At 45.5% G+C, this 19477-nt stretch overlaps 1 protein-coding gene across 2 annotated transcripts in view; it reads left to right on the top strand.

Annotated features, from left to right (window-relative positions):
• LOC131515131 (uncharacterized) overlaps positions 1-19477 on the top strand; it is a 210799-nt gene that overhangs the window by 53672 nt on the left and 137650 nt on the right. Inside the window, exon 3 of one of the 2 annotated variants that reach the window (XM_058735810.1) lies at positions 13121-16667. The exons of the other annotated variant lie outside the window; for it this stretch is intronic. Coding sequence (XP_058591793.1) covers positions 13121-13161 — 41 coding nt within the window. The 3' untranslated portion in view covers positions 13162-16667. Of the gene's footprint in view, positions 1-13120; positions 16668-19477 lie in introns of those variants that run through there. 2 annotated transcript variants of the gene reach the window in all.

The following is a 19477-nucleotide window of genomic DNA, read 5'->3' as shown; positions in this document are numbered from 1 at the left end:
TAAAAAAAATTTTTTTTTAACATTTATTCATTATTGAGAGACAGAGAGAGACAGAGCACAAGCATGGGAGGGGCAGAGACAGGAGGAGACACAGAATCCAAAGCAGGCTCCAGGCTCTGAGCTGTCAGCACAGAGCCTGACGTGGGGCTCGAACCCACGAGCAGTGAGATCATGACCTGAGCCAAAGTCGGACACCCAACTGATTGAGCCACCCAGGTGCCCCTCCGTAGTGACAAAGTTTGACAACTCCATGTAATGACTTAAGAAAGTCATGCTACCTGACTGTTCTCTAGTTCAACACAGACGTCCACCCCACAGTCCCAGTTGTGGATGCTGTGACGCTCATGTCTACTCCCAGAAGGAGAAACTGATTGTCAAGGGTGAAATGAATCGGATTCAAGGATGCAATCTTTACTTGTTTGTCTATAATGATAATAAAAGCACGAACAACCTCAAACATAAGTTGAAATTGGTGACTGGTGGAGGATAGGGGAAAGGGCTTTCCTTTGCCCATGACCTTTCCTTCCCACCGCGGTCATCCTGGCAGTGTTCACCCCCTGGGTCTCAGTTTCTCCTGAGCTCCTATGTGCTCCTGTGCCCCTCTCAACCCACCTCATGTGCATGGTCTTGCTTCGTGCTGGTGTATGGGGAGTGTCTGGTGAAGTCGATCTGAAAATACTTAATAATGATTAACCAGCGTTGGGTCAGATTGCAGATGTTCAAAAGAAACCTGTATGTTTGGTAAAAAGGAAAGCAGAATGAGAAATACTGATTTTGTTTCCAAAGAAAAACCACATAGAATTTTCTGGGTTGTGGAAGAGTTTTAAGAACTGGCTCCAAACACGAGTTCCTGCTCATGGTCCTGAGCAAGCTCCCAACTTAGCCAACACCTGTGCAGTAACCTCCTGGGCTTCTGTTTCACCACCTGTGAGAAGCGGTTGTGAAGCTTGGGGCTCACGATGAACAAAGGGGGAGGCCAAGTGTGGGCCTGCTCAGCTCCCAGGCCCCTCCTTCCTGCTTTGTTTCTCTTCTGGCTTCCACACAGGGACTCAGGGCTTTTGGCAAGTGTGCAATCAGGACATTCTAAAACAGTTCTCATTTTAAAGATTTGGTGTAAATGTTCCCCGAAGCATGTTTGATCATGAATTCTAGTTTTAGTCTTGGGAAACATGGATGTAGGCTTACATGGATAGTGGGGACCCATTGGCCTGAGATATCCCATTCCCTGAGGACCTGAGCTCAGCTTGTTGCCAAACCCCCTTACCTACGGTGCTAGTGGTCCAAATGGCTTATTGGGTGAGCTTGCATGAGGGTTCACATTTATAGCAGGTAAGCCAATTTCTCAACTCAGGGGTAACCAAGGGTTTCTGTGTGTGTGTGTTTTTTTAATCTTTATTTATTTTTGAGAGAGAGAGAGAGAGAGAGAGAGAGAGAGTGAGTGCAAGCGGGGGAGGAACACAGAGAGAGGGAGACACAGAATCCAAAGCAGGCTCCAGGCTCTGAGCTGCCAGCGCAGAGCCTGATGCAGGACTCGAACTCACGTTCGTGAGATCATGACCTGAGCCGAAGTCGGACAGTTAACCGACTGAGCCACCCAGGCGCCCCGGTTTCTGTGTTTTTAATTGTGGGTCACAGACATGCTCAGAAATCCAAAGGTATGTGAATGTTGTTAACGTTTTCTTCATTAGAATGATGATTTGATGACATATTGGATAAAGGGTTAGTATCCAAAATCTATAAAGAACTTATCAAACTCAACACCCAAAAAACAAATAATCCAATTAAGAAATGGGCAGAAGGCATGAATAGACATTTTTCCAAAGAAGACATCCAGATGGCCAACAGACACATGAAAAGATGCTCAACATCACTCATCATCAGGGAAATACAAATCAAAACCATGATAAGATGTTACCTCACACATTCCAGAAGGGCTAAAATGAACAAATCAGGAAGCAACAGATGTTGGTGAGGATGCAGAGAAAGGGGAACTTTTTGTACTGCTGGCGGGAATGCAAACTGATGCAACCACTCTGGAAAACAGTATGGAGGTTCCTCCAAAAATTAAAAATAGAACTACCCTATGACCCAGCAATTGCACTGCTAGGTATTTATCCAAGGGATACAAAAATGCTGATTCGAAGGGGCACATGCACCGCAATAGCAGCACTATTAACAATAGCCAAATTATGGAAAGAGCCCAAATGTTTATTGACTGATGAGTGCATAAAGAAGATGTGGTGTATATATACAATGGACTATTAGCCGCACAAAGAATGAAATCTTGCCATTTGCAACAATGTGGATGGAACTAGAGTGTATTTTGCTAAGTGAAATAAGTCAGTCAGAGAAAGACAAATATACGATTTCACCCATACGTGGAATTTAAGAAAATCAGAGGCACATAGGGGAAGGGGAGGAAAAATAAGACAAAAACAGACAGGGAGGCAAAGCATAAGTTATAGACTCTTAAATACAGAGAAAAAATTGAGGGTTGCTGGAGGGGAAGTGGGTGAGGGGATGGACTTAAATGGGTGATGGGCATTAAGGAGGATAGTTGTTGGGATGAGCACTGAATGTTGTATGTAAGTGATGAATCACTAAATTCTACTCCTGAAACTAATATTATACTGTATGTTAACTAATATGAATTTAAATAAAAAAAAATAATGATGATCTGAGGGGGTCTGAGCATTAGATGTGACTTGAACATGAGTCAAATGTGTGGAGTCTGGTCACATCCTTTTTCTGATGTCAGTAATCCTTCCTAATCTTCATGATTGAGGTTTAGTGATGAAAACATGAAAGCCTCAAAATTATAGCAGTAAGTGAAGATTCAATGCCAGCTTGCCAACGTGAGCCTTGTAGTGGTCACCCAATAGAAGTGGCCCATGTGTCTATCTGGATTCCTGATACTAAGTTCAGGAAGCAAATAGCTCTGGAGAGTGAGGGATAGTTATAGTAGATCATGTGTGCTACTTATTAAAACAAAGGTTGCCCAAATGTCCTTAAGCTGTGGTTTTCAAACTTTTTATCCATCAGAGTTTTCTTCAAGTGAAATACTACTCTAAGTAAGCGAATATTAAGATGGATGAATCGAAAACTGGGTTGGCAACTGGGCCTTCACTCTTGGTTTTTCCTCCTTGGCTCCGTGCATGAGCACTTCTGTGGAACCGTCTGCCTCTTAAGAAATGGTTGGGAGGCCTTTCGCTGAAAGGAGTGACTCTTTGGGATGCCTGGGTGGCTCAATCAGTTAAGCATCCGACTTCAGCTCATATCATGATCTCACGGTTTGTGAGAGCTGCACTGACAGCTCAGAGCCTGGAACCTGCTTCGGATTCTGTGTCTCCCTCTCTCTCTGCCTCTCCCCCCGCTCATGCTCTGTCTCTGTCTCTGTCTCTGAAAGATAAATAAATGTTAAAAAAAAATTAAAAAAAAAAAAACAAAAAGAAAGGAGTGACTCTTTGGAATCTACCTGGTCCATGTGAATTAGACCCGTCCTGGACTAATCAAGTATCCCTGAAGCCTAGTGTTGACCCTTGGAACCCTCTTGCCATCAAAGAAATACGACATTTGGCCATAAAATAATACTGTGCCGATTCTGACTCACAGAAGACTCACTCAACCCAGGTGAGCATTCAGAGCAAATCATCTTCTAAGCCAACATGTGGAGAAAAACAAAGTTTCACCCTAACTGGCTTTTCTGTTTCAAATGGAGAATGAAACTTGGAAGACGGTGGGTAGGCAGGCTGGCATCTCTGAGATGCAGTGTTCAGGACAAATGAAATGTCAGCATCTCATGTCCTGATTTACTCACTGGTGTAGGAGCTCGAGGGGTGGATAATACATATCTTCCTCTTTTCCTAAAAGGTCTGGGTTGGGCCAGATAACACTTGGAGGCTGGCTTCAGAAAGCTCTGTTTGGAAGGCTCGTGCACATCACATGATTAAAGATGTGAGGATGGTCACCAGGCCACTTGATCACTGTGCCAAGCTGGGTCTCCATAGCTTCAAATTCATTCCAACATAATTGAAAACATGTGCTAAAGTGTGCATTTTCTTAAGGTTCAAAATTTCCCTGTGGTGTACTTTCCATACCATTTTGATTTAAAAGCAGAGAATGACAATACTGTGGCCAAAAACGTGTGTCAGTATATAAGTGTTTTAAAACAAATCTTTTAAGAGTAAAAAACCCTGCAGAATAAACAGAAGACTGAATCATAGTTCTTAGAATTAAGGCAGGTGAGGAGCCTCAAGGAAAAGGCTTTAAAGTTGTATTTCTCAATGCAGTGTCATTACAGGTCATAATTTAGTACAAATGTTTAGTACTCTTGCTGTCTTGAAAATGATTCTTCCATCTGGACGTTATGTTTGTGACTTCCACAGAGAGGGGAGAAAAAGTGTCTGCCCACATTTATCCTGCACAAGTTTCCATCTGTGGCAATATCAAATGCCTATGTGGACCAAGCAGTAAATTATGTGAGCAAAGCCAACAGGTGGAGGCTGTGGCCACCTGGACACAAGGGCTCATTTGAAGGGAGCTGCCATTGAGAAAGGCCAATGCAGTGTTGTCACAGCTTCTGGTTTTTCAGGAGAGCCTGAGAATCGATATGTTGAATGTAAAAAAAAACTGATTTTTAAAGTTATAGAAATTAAAGATGTAACTATACCGCGGGTGGTCCAATCAATATCTCTGAAGGCCAGACCAGTGCCAGGGCAATAAGTATCTGGTATGCAGGGTGTGATGCGGGTCTGAAAAGTTAGCAGGAAGCAGAGTCTTACAGAGAGGTGGGACAAGTACTCCTGTTGGGGTAGAGTGGAGTGGGAGAATAGGGTTAGTCCCATCTCTCTTTACCCTAATTGAAGTGGGGACGGGGAGGGCGGGACCCCACTTCGAGGTGGTGTGCAGGGAAAGGCTTGGTTTTGCCGCCTGTGTGTGGCTTTCCTGCGCGTCTCCTTGACCACCCGCACGGCACACTTCACTTCTGACACTTTGGGTTATCAAGTGTGTGGAGGCTCTTCCCCACACCAAGCGATCCTCTGTGACACCAGCGGGGTGACCTACAGTTTAACTCAATTCTGACACCATCAGCCCGGAGAAAGCGTCAGATTCTACAGGTAAGGGCTCAGCCCCACAAGTTGCGCCCCCCCCACCCCCCGCCCCCGCCACTTCAGGTGCCAAATGCAAGCAGTAGGTCCCCAGGTTATCCCAAACTTCTGTCTAGTTTGGTTACAGATTGGTAGTTCAGGTTCAGTTGGTTTACTAGAGCAGCTCACACAACTCAGGGAAACACTTATTTCCGTTTACCAGTTCATCAAAGGATGTGATAAAGGAACACAGATAAGCAGCCAGATGAAGACGTACATAGGGCAAGGTCTGGGAGGGTCCTCAGTGCAGAAGCTTCTATCCCCGCAGAGTTGGGGGGCGTCACCCTCCTAGTGTGGATATGTTCACCAACCTAGAAGCCTCCTGAACACTGCACTATTGGGATTTTAGGGAGGCTTCCTCAAGTAGGCATAATCAATTATGAACTACGTTTTTAGCCCTTCTTTCCCCTCAGGAGAGTGAAAGGTGGGCTGGAATTTCCAATGGCTTGGTCTTTCTGGTGACCAGCCCCCATCCAGGAGCCCACTAGAGTCACCTCATTAGAACGAAAGACGCTCTTTGTGCTCTTATCCCTTAGGAGTTTACAAGAGTTGGGGCACCTGGGTGGCTCAGTCGGTTAAGCATCTGACTCTTGATCTTGGCTCCGGTCATGAACTCACAGTTTGTGAATTCAAGCCCCGCATCGGTCTCTTCGCAGATAGCGCACAGCCTTCTTGGGATTCAGTCTTTCACTCTCTCTGCTCCTCCCCTGTTCTCTCTCACTCTCTCAAAATAAATAAACTTAAAAAAAAATGAGAGACATGATATCATCACAGATCCTACAGATATTAAGGGATAATAAACGACTATTCTGAACAAATTTTATTTTAATAAATTTGGCAACTTAAATGAAATGGACACATTCCCAAAAAAAATAAATTAAAAACATTAAAAAAAAATTTTTTTAAAAAACTAAACATTGATTTTATAGTTTTACATCTTCCCACAAAGAAAACTTCCAACCCAAATGCTTTCACTGATGAATCATACCAGACATTTAAGGAAAAACTTATATCAATTTTACCCAAACTCTTGTGGACAATTGAAGAAAAGGGGATACTTTGTAAGCCATTTTATGAAGCTAACATTATCTCTCTTTTTTTTTTAATTTTTTTTAACGTTTATTTATTTTTGAGACAGAGAGAGACAAAGCATGAACGGGGGAGGGTCAGAGAGAGGGAGACACAGAATCCAAAACAGGCTCCAGGCTCTGAGCTGTCAGCACAGAGCCCAACGCGGGGCTCGAACTCACGGACCGCGAGATCATGACCTGAGCCGAAGTCGGACGCTTAACCGACTGAGCCACCCAGGCACCCCACTAATATTATCTCTTTTTTAAAAAATGTTTTACTTATTTTTGAGGGAGAGCACGGTTGGGCAAGGGCAGAGAGAGAGGAGGATAGAGGATTGGAAGCCGGCTCCTCGCTGACAGCAGTGAGCCTGATGCGGGGCTCAAACACATGGACCACGAGATCAGGACCTTAGCCAAAGTTGGAAGCTCAACTGACTGACCCACCCAGGTGCCCCAAACATTATGGGTAAATGATAAAAAAAAAAAGTGGACAAAGACATTATAAGGAAAGAAATCTACAGGCTAACATCATGGGGATAGTTGTAAAAATTCTTAAACTTAGAGCAAATTGTATACAACAATATATAAACAATAATATATCATGGCCAGGAATATACTATATTTATCCCAGGAATGCGAAGTTGGTTTAAAACTTGCAAATTAACATATGTAATTCACCATGTTAACAAACTAACACACACACACACACACACACACACACACACACAAACGCATACCAAAAACTAAACCATATTGTCAAGAGCATTTGCCAAATTCAATATCCCTTTATGATAAAATCTCTCAGTTAACTAGGAACGGAAGGAGACTTCCTCAACCTGATAAAGCAGTCTGTACAAAATGTCTTCTGTTCTCATTTGCCTCAGAGTCAAATACACGCAGAGTGATGGATAGTATGGAAATAGCATAAGCTGCTGGGTCAGAACACTTATGGAACCACAGCCTTCCCACTGCTGTGCTCATGCACTTGTTAAAGAGCCTCTCTGAGCATGCATACTCTCCTCGATAACACAGAGATAACGAACAAAGAAGCTATGCTTTGTTGCTGCACAGCATTGCTTGTATACCTTAAAGTTAGTACTTTCCGCTTTTCTTCCCCTGGTTCTGACGAGGGGAGATTGGCCCAGGGTGGCAGGTTTCAGCATATTTATTAGCCACAAACATTTACTACAGGCCTGCTCTGGGTAAGACATGAGTAGGCTTGCTCTGGTCATTTCCTCCTTTTTGGAAGGACCTGGAGAAGTGAAGTGGGGAAGAGGCTAGGAGGCCATCAGAGCAAGATGAGGCATCCATAAATCTTCAAACGGGCTCTCGCTGGAAAACCCAACCAGGGTTTTGGCAAGAGACTCTCATTCTGGGCTTGCAGAGTGATAGATGTCCAAGCTCCGGTTTCTAGCTGAGATTACATCTTAGGGTGGAACACGTGGAACCTTAATCCGCTGAGACGAGTGTCTTTGTAACTCTACAGCGAGCACAGCCTCCAAGCTCAAAGGGTTCACGATAGGAAGCACCTCCTGTACTTCAGGGCTCAGCCGGACAGACACTTACACCAAGACCCGCTAGTCATTTACTTGCGTTTAGTTTCATCCCTTGCCGGTGGGGGCTGTTACACCACACTTAGTAACGGGACCGTTTGGGGTTCATTTTCCCAGGGTTGGTATTCAACCTTTGTTTGGTCTTCATTCGTGGTCTTTCATGATTCTGGAGGCAATGGAAGGCTTCCAAGGAGGTTCGTTAGGGAGGTTAAAGAGGAGAGAACTTGATGGGCAGGTCCGGCGGTGCCCCTGCCAGCCAATCAGCCCCATCCAGCGCGAGATTTCACCACGTGCATCAGACACTAAGAACTCTGAGAAGCTGCTGGTGGGGGTAGAAGCATGTCATTGAGACATCAGCGTAGCAGCGATGATGACCAGAACAGGTGTCCCCATCCACTTAAGACACACACACACTCACACACCTACAGAAACACACACATACTCACATACAGAAGCACACACCCACACCCACATAAACACACTCACACACACACACTGACAGTCACACACACACACATTCACATACAGAAACACATATTCACATACACTCACATACAGAAACGTGCCCACCTACAGAAACACACACACACACACTCACACCTGCAGAAACACACACACACAGTACACACACTGACAGTCACACACATACACTCACACATATGCACACTCACATAAACACACACCCACACACATACACACTCATACACACACACCTGCGAGATGCCACTAGGGAGAAAGTGAGGAGACGGGGGGCGGAGGTGAGGAAAGATTTGTAAAGAGACGGTTCTAAGGTGAAACAGACCAAGTTTCACACCAGGAAAGACAGAGCTACCCTATTTGGGAAGTGCACCATCAAGGGTGAATGGGATTAGAAAGTCAGAGGAGAGGTGATATAAGAAAGAAAGGAAGTAACATTTGAAACATTCATGTAAATTTTAATCTTAGAACCACAGCAGTGAACCTAGAAATCACAATGGACATGTTTATTTTTTTACTTTTTAAAAATTTTTAAATTTTTTATTTTTTAATGTTTATTTATTTATTTTGAGAGCGAGAAAGCATGAGCTGGGGAGGGCAGGGACAGAGAGAGAGAGAGAGAGAGAGAGAGAGAGAGAACACCAGTGGGGGAGGGGCAGAGAGAGAGGGAGAGAGAGAATCCCAAGCCGACTCCGCACTGTCAGCACAGAGCCCGATATGGGGCTCAAACTCACAGACTGTGAGATCAGGGCCTCAGCCAAAATCAAGAGTTGGATGCTCAACTGACTGAGCCACCCGGGAGCCCCTGGACATATTTATCATTAGAGCCCATTCAGCCACCAGAGACGGGGGTTTCTCACGGCTCTGCTCCACGCAGGCTTGCCTCAACCCCTGTGCCACATCACTGCCCTCCTCTCCTTCCTCCTGACGTCCTCCCTTCTTGTCTCTCCTCCCCTGGACAGGAGCAAAGCACTTCTGGTTCCTCCCATCTCCTCTGGCACAGCATCTGTCGGTGGTTCAGGTTACACCATGCACATATTTCACCTACCACTTGAAGCAACATGTCAGGGTACTTTCCTCCCTCCAGAGAATTCTGGCTCCAGCTGTTCAGCAAATAAAAGTTTTCCTTTATTATATTATAACTCTTCTTAGGTGTGTGGGTTAGACAGCATGTGATGGGTGATATTAGCCTCTGTTTGTAGTGCACTGTTTTACAGGTGTAGAAAGTCGGGTGGCTGGAACACAGTCTTACACTCACACTGGACAAATCTTTGCAGCTATACAGTTATATTCACTATTGTCTCAATATTCCCATCCTTGAAATGGGGTTGGCAATAGTTGTAAGAATTAAGTGATGGTATATTTTGATGTGACTTAAAGACTCTGCAAAAGCGAAGGTTATCACCAATTTGCAAGTCTAAATGGCATTGTTCATCGATTTTTGTTGTTGTTATTGTTCTTGGGATGACCGCTGTTTTCCTAGAAGAATTGGTCCCAAATATGTGGGACACCCAGTAATACTGTTTTTTTTTTTTTTTTAAATAGAAATGCACTGATATTCATCAGAGGGCACTTTTGGGTATGGGTCTTAGGGCTTGGGGTAGGACATGTGGAGGGGAAGGAAAGATGTGGACCAAGGTGAAGAATCTGGAACCAGAGTGGAAATCAACCAATACGACAAGCTGGTGATACCCAGAACAAATGGGAGTGGCTGCCATCGTTTGTTGCTGAATGTTTTGCTGTTACCACTCCCGTCCAGGGCATGGACTTCTTTTCCTGACTGATGTGTGTGTCAAAGTGGGGTGTGTGTGTGTGTGTGTGTGTGTGTGCGCACGCGTACATGCACACGTGTTTTGGGGGGCCAATCTTGCTGGAAGGGGAACTTCTTATCAGAGATAAGAAGCCAGAGGGACCTTCTCACTCTACCTGGACACTGAGCGCCCTTTCTGTATGTGACTGTTTCATAACGTTATGTAAACAGCAGGAGCGAAGTACTAATCCCGTGGGCATACTTTACAACTGGAAATGACAGTGTCATTTCTCTCTCAGCCAGGCATGGCGTCTTTCAGCTTCCCAGGCCTGTCACCCTATTCTAGGTGGATGAAGACCTTTATGACAGGAGGGGATGAAAGGGTTTAAAAACTGGAGAGGCGGAAGGCCTCTCTACTGCAAAGATAAAGGGAAAGCTAATTCCACAGCACTATACCCATCACAAGGGAGGTCAGCATGGCTCAGGGACAAGGTGTATGACATTCAGCATGAAGGAAAGAAACCCATAATGTCAAGGAGGCAAACTTGTCTATTTCCTGGTGTAATTGAATGCCACTTAGACGTGAATTAAGTGCAGAGTCTTAGAACCTAGCTGGGTTTTCACCAGCGGGCCAGCCACCTTTGTCTTGGTTTTCACGTGGCCCCAGAGGTGAGGGGGTGGCCTGAGCGAGAGCTCCGGGAACAGAACGTTGGCCACAGTGTTTTCCACGACGGTTTCAGAGCTAGAACCAGATGTTCCGGGTGGCCTGCTAGCCAGTGGCATGATGTAAAAAACATTAAAAAACGTATTCTTCAAAGTGTTCTTCGTTTCACTCTCAGTAGCTCTCAGGAGCTGCTTGCAAGCCTTCAGAGAGGCGAGGACACCAGCCCTTCCTTCCCTGGTGCGCATCTTGTGGCCTGGCCTGGGCTTCGGACTGGTGGCTGCAGCAGGCTTCGAGGCCTCCCTTGTCCTGTTCCTGTCTCCTTTCAGAGGGGAGTGGCCATGGGAACCTGCGGGACAGGGCTCAGTGCCTTTGGCGGCCTGCGTGGAGAAACCGTGAGCCCCCCCCCCCCCCCCCCGCCTCCAGGGTTTACTGGGGGGTCTTATAGGGTGGGAGACTTGGAGTCTCACTGAGATGGATTCACAGGTTTAAAAAACAAAAGTCGGGGTGCCTGGGTGGCTCAGTCAGTTAATTGACTCTTTTTTTTTAAGTTTATTTATTTATTTTGAGACAGAGAGAGACAGAGACAGAGACAGAATGAGAGTCAGAAAATCCCAAGCAGGTTCCACACTGTCAGCACAAAGCCTTTTGCAGGCTAGATCTCGCAAACCACAAGATCATGATCTGAGCCGATATCAAGAGTGGGATGATTAACTGAGCCACCCAGGGACCCCAAGTGGCACTTGATTTTCGCTGGGGTCCTGATCCCAGGGTTGGTGGGATCTAACCCTGCATCTGGTGCTTTGCTTACAGCTCAGAGCCTGCTTGGGATTCTCTCTACCTCTCTGCCCCTGCCCCCTTTCTTTCTTAAAAAAAAAAAAAAATACTTTTTTTAATGTTTATTTTTGAGAGAGAGAGAGAGAGAGAGAGAGAGAGAGAGAGAGAGAGAGAGAGAGAGAGAATGCGAGTGGGGAAGGGGCAGAGAGGGAGACACAGAATCTGAAGCAGGCTCCGGGCTCTGAGCTGTCAGCACAGAGCCCCTCCTGGGAACCCACACAAACCAGGAGATCATGACCTGAGCCGAAGTCAGATGCTTAACCAACTGAGCCCCCCAGGCACCCTGCCCTGCTCCCTTTCTAACTGCGGAGCCTGCTGCCTTGGGCTTAGAGACAGAATTAAAACCGTGGTGATTTCAGACCTCGGCAGTCATCCACCTAACCTCATTTTCATGGAGGAGAAACTGAGAAGGCGGGGTGTTAGACGAGTCTCCACCGCCAGCGATGGGGGTGCGGTGCCTCCCCCACTGCTGTCTGCGGTGTCACCCAGAGCCAGAGCTCGCGCCCCCCCGCCCCCGCCCCAAGGGCGCGCTTGCTCACCTCCTCTGCAGAGACTCGCGCACCAGGCCTTCCCAACAGGCCAGGCCACGGCGCCCCCTCCAGACAAGGACAAAGCAGGGTGCAGAATCCCACAACCGGGACTGTGGACCGAAGAGGGCTGACCCTGAAAATGGGCGTGGTTTAGGGGCGCCTGGGTGGCGCAGTCGGTTAAGCGTCCGACTTCAGCCAAGTCACGATCTCGCGGTCCGTGAGTTCGAGCCCCGCGTCAGGCTCTGGGCTGATGGCTCGGAGCCTGGAGCCTGTTTCCGATTCTGTGTCTCCCTCTCTGTCTGCCCCTCCCCCGTTCATGCTCTGTCTCTCTCTGTCCAAAAATAAATAAAAAACGTTGAAAAAAATTTAAAAAAAAAAAAAAAAGGGGCGCCTGGGTGGCGCAGTCGGTTAGGCGTCCGACTTCAGCCAGGTCACGATCTCGCGGTCCGTGAGTTCGAGCCCCGCGTCAGGCTCTGGGCTGATGGCTCGGAGCCTGGAGCCTGTTTCCGATTCTGTGTCTCCCTCTCTCTCTGCCCCTCCCCCGTTCATGCTCTGTCTCTCTCTGTCCCAAAAATAAATAAAAAACGTTGAAAAAAAAAATTTAAAAAAAAAAAAAGAAAAAAAAAAAGAAAATGGGCGTGGTTTGGACAAGCCGCTATTCAAAGCATAGCTGCACTTGTTCTCCCGCAAGTTGGAGGGTGCTGTTGCCCACCTTGGCCCCTGCTTCCCAGCCCTTCCTCCGTCTCCTGGTCTCCTGTCCTCCCCGACCCAGCCTCTGGCTCCCACGGGGGCGAGTTTCTGTAATGTACTAACATTTCTCTTTCCCGTTTAGCATCCTAATGGTGGTGGGGGAGAATTGCCCCCAGCCGGCCTCAAGTCATGCTTCTGCTTCGCTGGCGCGGCTCTGGGGGAGACGGCACCCCATTGCTCCTTCCGGAAGGGGGCTGAGGGGTGCCTCTGTCCGGGATCAGCTGTTTTATGGGTTCCTTTTCATCAGTCCTCCAAACTGCTTTTCATCTTTTCGATTGCAGCGCTAAGCCTTTCTTTTCTTTCCTAAACAGCACTTTATGACTGGGTCCTGGGTTTTGTTTACAGCCACTTTGAAGAAGCGGGACGGCCTCCTACCCAAAATTTGATCTGGATGCCAAGACGGCGGATGATGCCACACTGACACCAAGAGGGTATATGAAACGTTGATCACACACGTCTGAAGGCTTCTGGGGACAGCCGGCAGTCTCCCCTTGCTGGCCTGAAATGTCTGGAGAGAAGAGGGAGGGCCTGGCTTAGGGCTCATGACAGTTAAGGGGACAGCTGGGGTGAAGGTTTGACTCTCCCACCAGGGCCAAGCAGGCCAGCTCCCTCAGGTGTGGGCAGAGGTGGGGGACAGTGGGGAGGCGGGAGGCTTAAAAGCGGTGAGGGAACATCAAAAAAGGGAGCCATACTTTTAATTTTAGGTTTATTTTGGATTTAAGAACAGTTGTTCAAAATACGGAAACATTTTGTCACATCAGACAAGATTACCGATCCTTTTTTTTTTTTTTTTAACGTTTATTTATTTTTGAGACAGAGACAGAGCATGAACGGGGGAGGGTCAGAGAGAGGGAGACGCAGAATCCGAAACAGGCTCCAGGCTCTGAGCACAGGCTCTGAGCCTCAGCACAGAGCCCGACGTGGGGCTCCAACCCACGGGCCGTGAGATCATGACCTGAGCTGAAGTCGCACGCTTCACCGACCAAACCATCCAGGCGCCCTGAGAGATTACCGATCCTTAACTGATAACCCAGTTCAAGGGTTTGGAAGCCCGTGGATATCAAAGCCAGCAGCACAGCCCGCCTCACTTCCTCAGACTCCGCATGTGAACTCCGCTGTCAGCAGATGACCTCCAGAAGCGCTCCGGCAACGTGAAGCCTCAAGTCATGACTCTCTGGAAACATAAGAGATGATTAAAACAGTCTTTATCATTTACTTGAAAAGTATTCCCTCATTCACAATGTCAATGGCCTTCTTAGCGATGGAGTTCAGTTTCAAATGAGGATCCATATGCTGCTTATTTCCAAATTCAAATGTCCGGTTCTGATCTGTCACCTGATATCCAGCAGGTTGTACCCGAGTGCTTTCTTGGCAGTCCTATGTGCACTTCGAGAAGTAGCTCAGATGGAACACATTCTTAATACAGCTACTGATTTGCCCTCATGACTTGATCTTTCTCTTAACTTTCCCATCTTCCCAGTTGGACTCTCCAAAATTCTGGAAGTCACACTTGATGTTTGCTCACCTTCATCCCCATAAGTCCGTGGATAGAGCTACAAACCATAACCCAAATCTTACCTGCATTCTCGCATTTCCGCTCTGCGTTCCCCAAGCCAACTCCGCTGCCTGCACCCTGCAGGTGCCCCAAACAGCCCCTGCCTCTATTCCTGTGCCCCTGCTGTGGGTAGAACTGTGCTCCCCGCCCCAAAATATGTTGAAGTCCTAACCCCTGGGAATTTTGAATGTGCCCTATTTAGAAATAGGGTCTTTGTAGGTGCAATGAAGTCAAGATGACATCCTCAGGGCTGGTCCCAATCCAGTCTGGTCTCCTCTGGTGTCTTTATCAGAGGACACACACACATACACACACACACACACACACACACACACACACACACACACGGAAGACACCATGTGAAGATGGGGGCAGATCTTGGAGTGATGTTGTCATAAACTCAGGAACACCGGGCCCACCAGGAGCGGAAGTTGAAGAAGACCCTCCCCTGGTATTGCTGAATCAGTATATTGCACACCTGAAACTCATATAACATCAGTACACCTGAAACTAATATAACACTGTTAACCAACTGGAATTAACAAAAAACTTTAAAAAAGACCTACATTTTGTATATAAAAAAAGAAAGTAAGAAAATGTAGTTGAGTCTTTCAATATTGTATTCAGTGTGGCTGGAACTCTGTCCTAGTAATTAGCATCAACGGGAACATCCCATCTTGCCATAATTTATGGATGTAGATGCATCCTTCCACTGTAAAGTGCTACGTAAAACGTTGTTAATAATTAGATACACTGCACAGACCAGTAATGATAATGTGCCATAAACAAAGTTAAAATCACAACCTTTTGAGCCGAGGTCTGCAGAAGAACAAACACCTAATAAATTGAGACTATGCAACTGGAAAAAAAAGAGAGATCATCCCCTAGAGCCTTCAGAGGGAGTGTGGCCCTGTCAACACCTAGATTTGGGACCTCTGGTCTCCAGCACCGTGAGACAATCAGTTTCTGCTGTTTGAAGCCCCCCACTTTGTGGAACTTTGCTACCGCGGCTTTAAGACGTGAATACAAGCCCTGTAATCACCTTTCCATGCAGTGGCCGGAGGCACCTTTTGAAACCTAATTCAGATTGTGCCCATCTTCTGTATAAAAACCTCTACTGACTTCCCCCTGAACTTAGTATAAAGTCCAAACTCTGCATCAGGGTCAAGGCGTCCTCACATATCTGGCTCTAAGAACTCTGACCTCATCTCTTATCCTTCCCTTTTGTTCCTTTTCTTCAGCACAGGCAACCTCTTTGCATCTGTGACCTGATCTGCTCACATGGGATCCTTGCACTTGCTGCTCCTATGGCCCCAAAGGAATCAGCTGCAGTCACTAACCTCGCCCTGCATGTTACCCCGTTTCATTCCCTCCAGAGCATTTGCCCTGATGTGACATTTCTTTTCTTCTTTTTAATTTTTATGTAAATTCTAGTTAGTTAACATACAGTGCAACATTGGTTTCAGGAGTGGAATTCAGTGATTCATCACATACAACACTCAGTGCTCATCCCAAGTGCCCTCCTTAGTCCCCATGATCTATCCTGCCCATCCCCCTACCCACCTCCCTCCATCAACCCTTAGTTTGTTCTCTGTCATTAAGAGTCTCTTGTGGTTCATTTCCCTCTCTTCTCTTCCCCCTACCTTCTTATATGTTCATCTGTTTTGTTTCTTAAATTCCACATATGAGTGAAGTCATATGGTATTTGTCTTTCTCTGACTGACTCATTTCGCTAAGCATGATACACTCTAGCTCCATCAATGACGTCACAAATGACAAGAGTTCATTCTTTTTGATGGCTGAGTGATATTTCATCACATATATATATACCACACCTTTTTTAAATTTACATTTTAACTTTTTAATGTTTATTTTTGAGAGGGTGAGAGAGACAGAGAGAGAAAGACAGAGCACAAGTTGGGGAGAAGCAGAGAGAGAGGGAGACACAGAATCCAAAGCAGGCTCCAGGCTCTGAGCTGTCAGCACAGAGCCCAACATGGGGCTTGAACCCATGAACCATGAGATCATGACCTGGGCTGAGGTTGGATGCTTAACTGACTGAGCCACTCAAGCGCCCCTTAATTACCTTTTTTCAAAAATGTTTATTTAGTTTTGAGAGAGAGGGAAAGAGAGGATCCCAAGCAGGCTCTGCACCATCAGCCCTGAGCCCATTGTGGGGCTTGAACTCACTAATTGTGAGATCATGACCTGAGCTGAAATCAAGAGTCGGATGCTTAACCCACTGGGCCACCCAGGTACCCCTATACCACATCTTCTTTTTTTTTTTTTAATTTCTTAAAAATTTTTTGATGTTTATTTATTTTTGAAAGAGAGAGAGAGAGAGAGAGACAGAACATGGGGGGGTGGGAGGGGCAGAGTGAGAGGCAGACACAGAATCTGAAGCAGGCTCCAGGCTCTGAGCTGTCGGCACAGAGCCCGACGTGGGGCTTGAACCTGTAAACCATGAGATCACGACCTGAGCTGAAGTCGGAGGCTCAACCAACTGAGCCACCCAGGTGCCCCGAACATCTTCTTTATCCGTTCATCAGTTGATGGACATTTGGATTCTTTCTATAGTTTGGCTATTGTTGATAATGCTACTATTTAGCCTGGGGTGCATGTGCCCCTTCAAATCTGAATTTTTGTATCCTTTGGGTAGATCCCTAGCAATGCAATTGCTGGGTAATAGGGTAGTTCTATTTTTAACTCTTTGAGGAAACTCCATGCTGTTTTCCAGAGTGGCTGCACCAGTTTGTGTTCCCACCAACAGTGCAAGAGGGTTCCCCTTTCTCTGCATCTTTGCCAACATCTGTTGTCTGAGTTCTTAATTTTAGCCATTCTGACGGGTGTGAGATGGTATCTCACCATGGTTTTAATTTGTATTTCCCTGATGTTGAGTGATGTTGAGCATCTTTTCATGGGTCTGTTAGCTATCTGGATGTCTTCTTTGGAAAAGTATCTATTTGTGTCTTCTGCCCATTCCTTCACTGGATTATTTGTTTTTTTGGGTGTTGAGTTTGATACGTTGTTTATAGATTTTGTACACTAACCTTTTATCAACTATGTCATTTACAAATATTTTCTCCCGTTCCATAGGCTGCCTTTTAGTTTTGTTGATTGTTTCCTTCACTGTGCAGAAGCTTTTTATCTTGACGAAGTCCCAATTGTTGAGTTTTGCTTTTATTTCCCTTGCCTCTGGTGATATGTCTGGTATGAAGTTGTTCTGGCCAAGGTCAAAGAGGTTACTGTCTGTGTTCTCCTCTAGGATTTTGATGATTTCCTATTTCAAATTTAGGTCTTTCATCCATTTTGAATTTATTTTTGTGTATTGTGTAAGAAAGTGGTCCAATTTCATTCTTCTGCATGTTGCTGACAAGTTTTCCCAACACCCATTTGTTGAGGAGACTTTTTTCCATTGGATATTCTTTTCTGCTTTGTTGAAGATTAGTTGACCATTTGGTTGTGGGTCCATTTTGGGGGTTTCTATTCTGTTCCATTGATCTATGTGTCTGTTTTTGTGCCAGTGCCATACTGTCTTGATGACTGCAGCTTGTAATACAGCTTGAAGCCTGGGATTGTGATGCTTCCAGTTTTGTTTTTTTTCAGGATACTTTAGCTATTTGTGCTCTTTTGTGGTTCCATACAAATTTTAGGATTGTTTGATCTAGCTCTGTGAAAAATGCTGGTGGTATTTCAAGTGGGATTTATTCCTGGGATGGGGGTGGTTCAATATCTGCAAATCAATCAACATGATACACCACATTAATGAAAGTGTAAGAACCATACATTCCTCTCAATAGATGCATAAAAACATTTGAAAAAATACGGCATCCATTCTTTTTTTTTTTTTTTTAATGTTTATTTTTGAGAGAGAGAGAGAGACAGAGAGACAGAGACAGAGCACAGAGAGGAGAGGGAGACACAGAATCCAAAGCAGGCTCCAGGCTCTGAGCTGTCAGCATAGAGTCTGATGCCAGGCTTGAACTCACAAATTGTGAAATCATGACCTGACCCAAAGTCGGTCACTCAACCGACTGAGCCACCCGGGTTCCCCATACAGCATCCATTCTTCATAAAAGCCCTTCACAAAGTAGGGTTAAAGGGAACATACCTCAATGTCATAAAAACCATATATGAAAGACCCATAGCTAATAACATCTTCAAAGGGGAAAAACTGAGAGCTTTTCCCCTATGGTCAGGAACAAGACAGGGATGTCCACTTTCACCATTACTATTTAACATAGTACTGGAAGTCTTAGTCTCAAAATCAGACAAAAAGAAAGAAAAAAGACAAATAAAAAGCATCCAAAGCAGCAAGGAAGAAGTCAAACTTTCACTATTTGCAGACGACATGATACTGTATGTAGAAAATCTGAAAGTCACCACCCAAAATTGCTAGAACTAGAATACTTGAATTCAGCAAAGTCACAGGCTTTAAAATCAACGTACAGAAATCTGTTGCATTTCTATACACCAATAATGAAGCAGCAGAAAGAGAAAATCAAGAAATCGATCCCATTTGCAATTGCACCCAAAACAATAAGATACCTAGAAATAAACCTAACGAAAAGGGAAAAGATCTGTACTCTGAAAACTATAGAACACTTTTGAAAAAAATTGAAGAGGACACCAAGAAATGGAAAAACATTCCATGTTCATGGATGGGAAGAACAAACATTGTTAAAATGTCTATACTACCCAAAGCAGTCTATACACTTAATGTGATCCCTGATGGGGTATTTCTGTACTAGTTTGTTGTTTGTCCTCGCCCCCTCTAGGGGGAGCTTGTGAGATCTGAGCCTCCTCTGTGCACTGCTGTGTCCCCAGTGTCCAGAATGATGCCCGGCACCCCCAGAGCAGGAGCTTCATATATTTTTGGTGAATGAATGTATGATCCTTGAAAATACTTAAAGAAGTGTTTTGCTTTTATAATGGACACCAGTAAATGAAAAGAAACTTTATATTTGCTGAATTTATTGACATTTTCTTTTTTTAAAAATCTTTTTTTTTTTTTTAACGTTTATTTTTGTGGGAAAGAGAAAGAGCATGAGCAGGGAAAGAAGGGCAAAGAGAGAGGGAGACACAGAATCTGAAGCAGGCTCCAGGCTCTGAGCTGTCAGCACAGAGCCCGACACGGGGCTCGAACC

This window comes from Neofelis nebulosa, chromosome 6 (assembly GCF_028018385.1).
Source record: "Neofelis nebulosa isolate mNeoNeb1 chromosome 6, mNeoNeb1.pri, whole genome shotgun sequence".
Taxonomy (NCBI): domain Eukaryota; kingdom Metazoa; phylum Chordata; class Mammalia; order Carnivora; family Felidae; genus Neofelis; species Neofelis nebulosa.
The sequence above is the reverse complement of the archived record's forward strand: the minus strand, read 5'-3'. Positions and strand labels throughout refer to the sequence as shown.